This window comes from Chlamydotis macqueenii, chromosome 12, assembly GCF_036417535.1.
Source record: "Chlamydotis macqueenii isolate bChlMac1 chromosome 12, bChlMac1.mat, whole genome shotgun sequence".
Taxonomy (NCBI): domain Eukaryota; kingdom Metazoa; phylum Chordata; class Aves; order Otidiformes; family Otididae; genus Chlamydotis; species Chlamydotis macqueenii.
This window is the reverse complement of record NC_141567.1, coordinates 21,838,032-21,849,556: the sequence shown is the minus strand read 5'-3', so window position 1 is coordinate 21,849,556 and position 11,525 is coordinate 21,838,032. Positions and strand designations below refer to the sequence as shown.

At 37.5% G+C, this 11,525-nt stretch overlaps 1 protein-coding gene across 6 annotated transcripts in view; it reads left to right on the top strand.

Moving 5' to 3' along the window:
• Positions 1 to 11,438, top strand: part of RNF111 (ring finger protein 111) — a 46,667-nt gene extending 35,229 nt beyond the window's left edge. For 2 of the 6 annotated variants that reach the window (XM_086757739.1, XM_086757737.1), the window contains 5 exons: positions 310 to 436; positions 7,048 to 7,140; positions 8,078 to 8,173; positions 9,031 to 9,158; positions 9,659 to 11,438. In XM_086757739.1, coding sequence (XP_086613865.1) covers positions 310 to 436; positions 7,048 to 7,140; positions 8,078 to 8,173; positions 9,031 to 9,158; positions 9,659 to 9,776 — 562 coding nt within the window. In that variant the 3' untranslated portion in view covers positions 9,777 to 11,438. The remainder of the gene's footprint in view (positions 1 to 309; positions 437 to 7,047; positions 7,141 to 8,077; positions 8,174 to 9,030; positions 9,159 to 9,658) is intronic. The other 4 variants (XM_010122229.2, XM_010122228.2, XM_086757741.1 and 1 more) reach the window with 3 other exon arrangements.
• The last annotated feature ends 87 nt before the right edge of the window (positions 11,439 to 11,525 follow it).

Sequence of the window (11,525 nt, the reverse complement as noted above, 5' to 3'; positions counted from 1 at the left end):
GTGTGACAGCTGCTGTTCCCACAGCATGAGCTGCAGAGAAAACTCCATGCTGATATTACTGGGCACAATAAATGTGGAGTTGTCTCTGGTGATTTATCATATTAAATCCTCACAGCTGATTTTAGAACAACTTTTAGTTATGGTAGGATTAAGATGATTCTTTAGCAAAGTTTAAATAAGTTCAAAGAAAATTCTTATGTGAAACTGTTGTGGTAGCTGTGCTGTGTTGTATGCTTTCCAAAGCAGTGGAATTGTATCTGGGAGTCAGGATGTACCTTTACTGTAACGCCACTTTCATTCATGTGACAGGGAGCTGGGAATCGAAGCTGGTGTGACTGCAGCTACTTACCCTCCAGGGCCTCTGCATCCTCACTTGGCCCACTACCATGCACCTCCTCGACTTCATCACCTGCAAATAGGGGCTCTTCCCCTAATGGTAAGGAGATTGCTTATGAAAAGTGATGAGCATTGGTCATTGTAATTATTTTGTTTGTCAGGAAAATGATTTTAAGGCTTACTGCATTTAATTGGACACGTATACAGTGCTGCAAAAGTTAGTGGTTCAACTGAAGAAGAAAAAACTCCAGTGTTTGTGTGTTGCTCCCAGATAGGGACCTAGAACAGACTCATGTCCAAGAAAACAGTTAGGATACTAACATTTCTAACTTCAGCTCTTGTAAAATGAAACCTATTTGAATAAAATTGTCACTTGCATTGCAATGCATTGACCCTCTGCATCTGATTTTTAAAGTCCAGATTCTTTTTTAATGAGTTTTGGATTGTTAAAGTACCAACTTTGCACCCAGTGCATGAGGACTAGCACTGGTGCTTTATTTTTAAAGTGTGTATACAGCACAGCTAGAATTCCATCTAGAAACTGGGTTATTTTCAAATAATATTTGGTGTTCATCAGCCTGATTCTGTGTGATGGAGTATATAGCTTTGTAGCACGAAGTCTTACAAGAATCAGGAAGTATGAGGGTAAACTAGCCCCTTGTTACACAAATGTTTTTTAATCTACAGTAGAAAACCAAGGAAAATTAGCATGTGTCTGACTTTTACGGAGTATTATTTTTGAAAGTCTGTAGGTTTATTTAAAATAGTCTTAATTTTGTTTAATAGAAATTCACAGAGACACAATTCAGTTTAATAACGTATTTATTGTTTCTATGTGGTATTCTGTGCGGCTAACCCATATTATTTAACTCTCGTAAAGTTAGATAATCTAATCAAAAGTGTGAGCTCATCTGTAAACGAATGCTAAAATTGTAATTAAAAATAAACCTGCAAGTCTTGTCCATCCAGAATTCCTCTGTTAGTAGCCAGGATTGACGTCTAGGGATTGAACTGCAAATTTATGATCAATACTGTACTAGCTGCCTCTTCATAGTCTGGTCTTACATTGCTTGTTCTGTGCTGTTTAACTAACAAACATGATGATAATCCTCAAGTAATGCCCTGATGTATCAGGATTGGTAATTCACTGATGCACAGCTTGCGTACTTGCCACAGATTTTTCTAGAGCAGTCTGCAGAATTCAGTGGTTTAGTATAGCCAACTATTTGTTACTGCATAACCTTCTCTCCTGTGCATCATCTATTCAAATTCAAATTTTTCTGCATTCTTCTTCAGTTAGGTGTCTGTTTTCAAGTGGATGAAAAATGGCTTGCCTCTCACATTTATTTCATGCGTTGCACTGTAACAGATTCTCAAAGAGAAAGGGCCCTCCTAATAGTTTAGGGAACTGTGAAATTGCGTTAGGAGGCAGCAAGCTAAACATATGCCTATTTTATCTCATTTTCTGTCAGGGCTAATAAGTCAATTATGGGATTTATTTCCACTATTGCTGTGAAGCTTCTAGAAACTTCAGAGTTCAGCTGATCCTTACGTTACAATGTGATGAGAAACCTTTAAAAGCATTTTAACTTTCATGGGGTATACCTTCAACAAAACATACTCAAGCAAGTAGTTGAGACCCCACTGTTTATCTTCTTTTTAGTGGTAGATTGGAAGAAAGCTGTGGTAGAGAAGCTTCAGAAGTATTTCCTGAATGTGTGATAATGCACTTTAGGGAGTCTTGCCCTTCTGCTCAGTAACTGCTGTTGGTAATTGATAAAAGTGCCAGATGCAACAGGCTTCTGCAACTTGTGCATGTGTTTGCATAGGGATATCTGATCCTGATAACAGTAATTTGTGACTCTCTGGATGAAATGGAAGTTGTTTGGATTTTGAGGTTTTTGTACACACTGTACTGACAGCATGTTTTACGGTGTTTAGACTGCTGTAACTCCTCAAACGTGCGGGATCTGTTTTGAACCTTGCTGTGATCAGATCGAGTGTTACGACTTTGAAGTTGCGTTCTCAATCTCAGACTAATTTGAAGTATATTCAGATTACATGCACTAGAAGAACATAAAGGCAGGCTAGAGCACTGCCAGAAGTTATATATAATGAGTTCAAGGCACTACAAATGCCTTTTGATTCTCCTCCTTCTGCGGCAATAATGAAAGCCAGGGTTTTCCTCATTTGCGTGGATGTGAGAGTACAGCAGATCTGTCAGCAAAATTGACTGTGAATATAGAGCAAGTAGTCAGTGAACAAACTTAACTGGATAGTAAACAAAAGTGCCATTTTAGATTTTATTAAAAATAACAGATTAACTCCAGCTGTCACCTGGACTTTTTCATTGTAACTTCAGGAACAGGGACGGGAGGAAAGGCTGAGCTGTGATTAGAGTCCCTCTGCTCAGTGGTTAATGTTACAAGCAGTGCTTTCTTCTTTCAGTAAGTACAGAGGGTACTAAATAGCCATTTGTAAGGCTCATTAGTTGTATTTTTGATGCAGATGTCATCAAATGTTGATGTTCTCCATTCTTTATTTGGGGAGAGGGGAAGTTTTTTTTTAAAGTAACTCATGCAGCAGCTCAACTAAAAAATTATTTGTGTTGAATCTGCTCTCTGAAACAGTATGCTGCCCAGCAGGCAGTGTGCATTTTTTCTGTCTGTTCTGGAATACTGGATCCCCTTCAAACTACTGCCAGACCATAAAGGGCATAGTGGATTATTTGGGCTGTAGTGACACTTGTTTCTCCCCCCTTCCATCTTCTCCTCTTCATACTCAAAGACGAGAAACAGAATCTCTTCTCTCTAAACTGATAACAAAATTTTAAATGGAATATAGACCTGAAGTGAGCAGTGTTCCCTTTATGCCTTTTAAGTAAGTATACTTTTACTCTTGTTTAGGTGAATAACTAACTACAACTTATCTGGGATTTTGACTATTTAAAACTTAAATAGTTTTTTAAACCTGCCACTGATGGAGTATTAGTTCAGCTTATTGTTTTTAAACCATGCAAAGCTGTCGTAGATACAATTTTCAGATCGTGGTGGATGGCTTTGGGGTGGTTTTTTTTGTTTTTGTGGGAGTCTTTTTCAGTTTTTATTTTATAAAATATATCTTAAATAATGGAGGCTATCCACCTGCCTCTCAAATTGTTTCAGATACCTGTTAATCAAGAAGTTCCTGGGGTGTGCTGTTCCAGTCTCTTGACTCCAGCTTCTTCTGCCTTTGAGTAGTGTCCTGTTGATTGTGAATTCTGGAGATTAGGGGGAATTATCTGGACTTCAGTTTGCTAGCTACGCTGTAATAAATTTCTGTAGGGTTGATGCAAGCCTTGAAGACTCCTTTATTTATCTGTGAACCTAAACTGCAGCTTGCCATTCAGAGGGAGATCACTGGATAATAATTTAAGGAAAAAAAAAAAGTTACTTATGGTAACTTAACCTCTATCAGGTGTTATACATCCAGGCTATTGAAGAGCCCTCATTTTATGTTCCACTCAGACACAGATACAATTAGGTTTTAGCTGTGCAGCAGACAGTACTTGTTCCTTTGCGGAGTGTCTCTCTATGAAAACTGCAACTTCTCTGTGTTTGAATTTGGCTTATTAAGATAAGAAGCGATCAGCTTCCCTTGTTTTTGAAGTATTGATGTGGACCCAAGCAGTTACCTGGGTAAGCTTACTGTCAGGATTTGATTTAATGTGTATGAAGATCATGCTTAATGTGAGCCACTGAATGAAAGACTGGGATGGACAAGATAAGCAGTATACAATGGAAGAATCTCTTCACTGACTGTGGCAACTGAAAGGCTAAAAGATCCTGGAAAGATGGAAAGTGCTTAAATGGAAGGTAGCAAGGAAGATATCTTCCCTGCAGGTTAGCTGTTTCAAACTGTTTCAGACTGTTTGTGTTGTAACTTAGCTGTGAATTTTTTTAGTCGCTGCAGATTTTTGTGGTAGTGGGACGTGTCAATAGAAAGTGCAAAACCAGAAACAGATTATGTTTGTTCTACAGGAAACAAACAGTTCTTGGCAAACTTGTACCGGAATTTGCAGGTCCAGAGTATATTGCTTTAAAGTATGTATTATAATTTGGCTGTATCCAAAAGAATATATACAAGCACTTAGTGCAGACTGGCATTATCTCTAACTCTCTACTTTCTTCATTAGTTTTAAGCTTTTCCTTCTTTCTTATGTTCAATGTGAAAACTTACTGAAAACACACTTCCATTTGTGTGTGAAGCTGTTTCAAGAGAGCTGAAATCTCTGTGTTTGAAGCTTGAAGGTAACTGTCAAAGGGAGTCAGACTGTTCTTAGTTGGGTATTATTGATCGTTCTTTTGCCCATCTTTCCTCCAGTTTGTAGTCACAAATGTAATTAGTTAAAATCTTGCTGTGTTAGCAGATTGCTTATTCTGCGGGTGTAAAAGAGCTATTTTATTCTTACAGAGGTGGCTTTTCAAAGCACGGAAATGTAAGCCACTCTCTCACAATATATTATAAAAGCACCTGTATATAATGTGTGTTCAAATAATGTTGCAGAGGTGTTGTGCTATTCCCCATCAGGATAATACGAAGGCCTAGTTATTAGCATGAAAATAGGTTGTCCCACCCAATATTCCTGCTGTCTAAGTTCAGTGGTTTGTTGTGGTATGTACCCTGAGAAATTCTTGGTTGGGTTTGTAGTGTTAAATTTAGTAGAGCTCTTAAATGGGTCATCTCCAGTCGCAGAATTTGTTCCAAATGGGGAACCTGTCAGGGTGCGTGTCACTGCAGCTGGTAAACTCTGACCTTTGAGGCAGCTGGAACCGTAATTATTGCGTTATTGCAATACTGTGACCCTGTGGCTCCTGTTGTGGTGCTGTATCTGCGCTATCAGATGCATTATTTTCCTACAGACTGTTTTCAAATCCCGCTGAATCAAAAAACCAAGCAGTGAAAGTCACTGCTGAGACTTGGATTGGGTTTTGTCAGGAGTTTCCTTTCCTCTGAGTGAATGCAATCAATTCACAATGTAATAACAGGCAATGGGAACTTCCAAATTACGCCAACGAGGTCCATGCCTACTAAAAACCTGGCACAACAAACATGTTCAGAGTGTGGATGGGTGACCTAGTTCTTGAAATACGTTTTCTGTAATTGGAAGGCAAAGTAGAATTACACGCTTAATTGGTGATTTATGATCCATTCTCCATTTATCTGAGACAGACGTCTTACAATGTAGTTTTTACAAATTACCATATTTTTAATGCATTATCCCGAATTCCTTTGTTACCATTCATATTGTCAAACAGTAAGATCTGTGACACCAACAGATGTTAACTTACATCAAATGTTTAGGTGTGGAGATGAATATACATGTGTTGTGACAAATTCTGTATTTGCAATCATATTTAACTAATGTGTTAGTACATAATCTCTGTAAATATGCTCTGCATATTGCATTACAACTTAGATCTTTACATTGAGACACTGTTGGAGTTTGCAGCAGTCATCCTGCCTTGCTTGTTGCCTATCTCCAGCTCTAGTACCAGACCAACAGATATTTAGGCTGCATATGAGACAGGCACCTCGTGCATTAGAATTCTGGAAATACTCTGAAGGTTAAATCTTCCTTTTCTATTACTCTGGTTTGTAAAAAAATCTAATAACAGTATTGTGGCTGTGTGTGTGGCTCATGTTGGCACAACATGGTCATCCTTTAACAAGGAAATTTTTTTTTCTGAAAAAAAAAAAAAATTATTTAGGGCAGAGAAATCTTTATTCCTGTCAGCTTTTAGTTACCAGGCTGGATTTGAAAAATATAAAAAGGTAGCTTATTGGTCTGTTCTGTTACGTGAGTAACTTCATTTAGGCCTACACTTTCTCACAATGCATTAATTCACTTCTACACCTTTATGTGTGTTAAGCTTTAAGTGTCTGCTGGACATAAGAAAAGCCACATATGAATACCTGACTTCATGAATACTATCTGGGATGCCTGACTTGTTGACGGCCTCATGAGATGAATTTTAACTGCCTTTCTGCTTTCCTGTATGAAAGTGCTGGTGCTTGAAGTGCCTGTAGTTATATCACTGGGCACTGGTGTTTTGTTCACTGCTTGTGTCTCCTAATAGGCAAGGAAGTCAGTGGATGCTTGAGTATGGAGTGTATGTAGAGTTGCCTGTGACTTTAGATGTGAGTTTTGAGTGTTACTTTTTTTATCTGCCTCTAAATTTGAAGTGTGTCTGGAGATGTTCAGTTGTTTGGGGTAAGATAAGGATATTGGCTGGTTTTTTTTCCGGACTATTAGCCTTGTTTCTTCTGTGGTACCAAAAACTTACATTTGAGAACCGATAGCAAGTCCTTTCCAGAACTTCATGCGTAGCTTTTGGGTGTTTTGTTTACAAAAACAGGCAGATATTTATGGTGGTTTATACAAAGTAGGGTGAGATTTTGAGACTTGAGAAGCGAGAGCAAGCAATACATAATGCAGATGTGGAGAGACTGTGATAGAGGCTCTGGTCTCACTTCTGTTTTGCTTCTGGTTATGTTTAGAGAACTCAGAGTGGTGGTGTGTTACACTGTCAGGTGGAATTGTATGCTCAAGCTGAGGAGTGTAAATAAGTGACTCAATAAAAGTAAAAGGATCTTAAATTTTACAAAGTGAACAGTAAAATACTGAAACTGTTCTGAATAGGTTTAACTTAACATCTGCTGTTTGAATAGGTACCAGACATGGCGGGCTACCCTCACATCCGTTACATTTCATCGGGATTGGATGGAACATCATTCAGAGGCCCTTTCAGGGGCAATTTTGAGGTTTGTAATAGAGTAAAACCAGATATATGTCAAAATGTGTCATGAGGGAATATGGGGAGGGTGTATGGTAGAGCTAGTTCTATACAGAGATGTAAAAGTCTCATAAGGAAAATACCCTTTATTTCTAGAACGATCTCACTATAGTGAAGGCCTATTGAAAAGCCAAACAATACAAGGTGTCCTGGACAGTGTAGGCTTACATGGTTATTAACTGACAGTACGTCTTGCTCTGCCACCCTCGTTGGTAGGATTCGCACGATATGTTGGTAAAAGGTAGCGGTGTCTCTGAATAACTGTGCCAGGATCCTCCTAGTGAGGGTGAAACTTGGCAACTTTCACGGTGCTGTCCTGTTTGTTATGTAGTGCAGGAATTTAAAATGAGGGAAGAAAGGAGAAAAAAAAAAAAAATTCAAAGGAGAAAAAAAAAGGTATCAGATGCAGAGAGTTAATGACCTAGTCCACTGAAAGCATCTTCAGTGACATCTCATGGTTCTAATAAACTCATTGCTGGAGAAAAATAAATCAGTCATTGTATTTCAACTTAAGCAACCTTTTTTTCCTCTAAGCCTTAATGACTGTTAGAAAGAAAACATTTACATAGTGCATTTTAATTGCATTTTCCTCGTTAGGCACACAAGTATGTGTGAACAAACTGATAACCGTTCCTAGCTAACAACCAAGTTCTAATTTTTTTAGTAGTAAAATAGTGTTTCCCTATAACTTAAAATACCAGGCAGTGTTGCAGTGTTGTGTGGGTTTTTCTCAGAAACCCATCACTTTTCCCACACAGCATAATCTTTTTTTGCTTTGCCTGTATTTGAATAAGTTGGGAATTGAGAGTTTGTCGTTCTGCAAATAGGCTAGAATAAAATTGGTATTTGTTCAAGGTACTTGAAATAACAGTTCTTACACTGTTTATTCCTGGATAATTTTTTAGGAGCTGATTCACTTGGAGGAACGATTAGGCAACGTTAATCGTGGAGCAACACAGGGAACTATAGAAAGATGCACATATCCACATAAATACAAAAAGGTGAGGATTTCTCAAATTGTGGTGCGGCTGTAATGTTTCTTGGAAAATGTAATAACATTTATGTTTAGCTGCAGAAATGTTAGCTTCAAAGAGTGTGTGTTTTCTGTGTCTTGTGATTTCAAGGATTGTAAGCAAAGCTTACAGTACCACTTCTTTCACAAAGAAAACAAAAAATTCAGTCCCTAGATAAAGAGCTACTGTAATGTGATAAACAGAAGTGTTTTGAAATGATTTAACAACTTGTCCAGGAGTTATGAATAGCCTTGTGAGCAATGAAATAACTATTGGTAATAGCTAAATTGTCAGCAGACTTCAGTGATAACTCATCAAATAAAGACTCTTATTTTTGCAATAAGTTGTTTGTGATGTCTACCTGCTTAGTATGTGTAATTTCAACTTTGATCACATTAGGAAGACTGGGGGACCCTAGGAAGTTTTAAATCTGGTACAGAATTTTGGCAACTTAAGTTGTCCCTAAGTTGAAGTTTATTATACCATAATATAGACTCCCATCCACGTTTACGTAGTGTTCTTTCACACTTGATAAATAGTGACCTAAGATACTAGGCTTGAAGGGATTTTTTTTTTTCCCCCTTCATTAAGGAAATGAAGCTATTTATACATAGACAACAAGTAAAAGGACTGGCTGCAATAATATGAAGTTAGTATATTCACAGTCCGGTAGTTAAATAAATCTGAAATGTCCTGTGATTTTGCTCCAAGTGCTAGTTCTTGATAAATTTTGGTTCAAATACATTTGAATAAAACTATGAAATGTTTTCAAAGTAGTGTGTGTTGAATATGTATTAAAAACAGATTTTACTCAGTTTGTCAATAATGTCATCTCTACTAACAAGGTAACAACTGATTGGTTCTCACAGAGGAAACTGCACTGCAAGCAAGATGGGGAGGAAGGAACAGAAGAAGACACAGAGGAAAAGTGTACCATCTGCTTGTCTATATTGGAGGAAGGTGAAGATGTCAGGTAAGTAGTACCACTGAGCAGCATGTAACACTAATGTTTTGGCTTTGAGACCGTACTTGAATATGGTGTGCTGCTACTTGCAGTACTCCCTAGGTTAACAGTTACAGTTAAAGACTGTCTGTCACTGAACCAGTAAGTAAAACAAGTTGTAACTGAAAACCCACGTTGCTCAGTCTGTTTGGTCTTTGGGTAGGCAGTAGGTTATTTTCTTATGGTCTTCCGTAAGTTGACTGTCTGTCTTATATCATGAGCCCAAGCTGATACCCTGAATTAATCAGCACTGTCAATTTTAGTTTTTCTGGAGTAATGCTACCTAAGCTCTAACAGGTTTAAATCAGTGCAAGCTAGCTGATGCACATGGCCATTTCTTCTTGGAACTAGACAAAATGCAGGTGGAAAAACACGCACGTGCGAAAAGAACAGACATTGCTGTTTTTCCAGTAGGCACGTTGATACAGAAATGCTTTATTAACACAAGTGTTCTTCTGTTCTGATGACAGGCGCCTTCCCTGTATGCACCTTTTCCACCAAGTATGCGTAGATCAGTGGTTGATTACTAACAAGAAGTGCCCCATCTGCAGAGTGGACATTGAGGCTCAGCTGCCTAGCGAAAGTTGACACCGCTTTCCAGAACTATTGTCCTCCCTCTCGCTCCCTCTCATCCTTCCTGGTACTGCAGTCAACCAAAGATGGCATGACTTACCTGCGCAGATTTGGAAGCATTGAACCTAGAGTGCTGGCTCTGCTATATGGTACAACTAATGCTAGACCTACAGTTTATGTAGAAAACAGTTGAGTTTCAGTGTATTTATAAAACTTTTTTTTTTTTTTTTTTTTTTTTTAGGTTTTACATTTTTTTTTCCTTTTAATTCATTACTGTATTTTTTGCATGGTTCCTTGTATTGCATTTGTTTGCACATATTATGGGCTTTGTGACCCCAAACTTGCAGGCAAGATTAGCTGCTTTAGTAAGTAGAATTGTGTGGTCTCTTTTTTTGGTTTGTTTTACATAGTATCGAGCTTTGAAAGTATGATTTCACTCATTACTAACCTCGGATTCCTTAATTTAATCGATCGTATATTTTAGTTTAAATGTATAAAGATCATCTAGAAAAGGATAATAATATGTATTGAGACATTCCTTAATTAGGAAAAAATGGCTGCTGTATATTTACGATATCAGTTCTGAGTCAAATAACATCCTTAATACTGGGAACAGAATATGAACTATATTCAGTCTGACTGATACATATAGCATACTCATCACCAGAGTTCTTGTCTGATCAGATTTTTGTGTTCGTTTTTAAAATTTCAGCACAATGCAGATATATTTGAATGTCAATATTAAACATTTAGACTGCTGTTCAGATTGTATTTATCATTTTCTTCCTATGTCTAGAAATTTGAATCCCTAACTTAAATATTTGCTGCTGTGAAACAGCTCTAGTGAACACTAAATGTTGATTTCAGTTACCTGGATTGTAGATACTTGCAGATTGAAAGAATTATTAGGGAAATGGAAAAAGAGCTTAGAATCTGTTTGGTCTTCTGCTAACTTAAGTTGAAGTATCTGCGCACATTGAGGGGGTTTTTTGGTTTTTTGGTTTGTGGTTTTGGTTTTGTTTTGTTTTTAATATAAAACCATTCAGTAAGGACTTAGAGCTGCAGGGGTTTTGGTTTCTTGTTTTTTTGGTGGGTGGGTTGGGGGGGGGGGGGTTGGCAGATATACATGCATTCATAGAACTTCTAAGGATTCCAGGCTTGTCTTGGGATTTTTGTTAGTTTATAAGTTAATAAAGTTAGCTAAATCCACTTGTCTCTTGTTTTATTTTTCATTAGTAAATCGAAAGCCTGTAAATTTCTGTAGAAACTGAGACACAATTTATGTGGTTACCTAGTTTTTTCCCTTGGTCATAGCTTCCCTCTTTATAAATTACCAACAGTCCATCACTGATTGAAATATTTTCTATAGTTAAGATTTGCTGCATAATATAGTATATAGAATTAAGTTATGATGTACTAACATTTCGCCTTTGGAGGAGGTTTCAATCCACGTCAGGATTCAAGTTGCGCATCGACATTCTTTCACGTATGATAGCTTACAGGTTATTTAAATGTGCTCAACATTGCAAAACGCAGATGTGCAAAAACATTGAGACAGTATTACTGTCACTTTGGAAAAGATGTTCCTCGGGGATCGTATATGAACGTGTCAATAAGCTTGCATTAAGCCACCTGCTTTGTAAGTGGATTGAACAATAAATTCCTTCAGTTTCTCTTGTCTTTGTCTTTCATAATCAGATTAAATGTAAAATGGTTTACAGTAAACCTAGAAGATGAACTGTCATGTTTACACTAAAAAAAAAA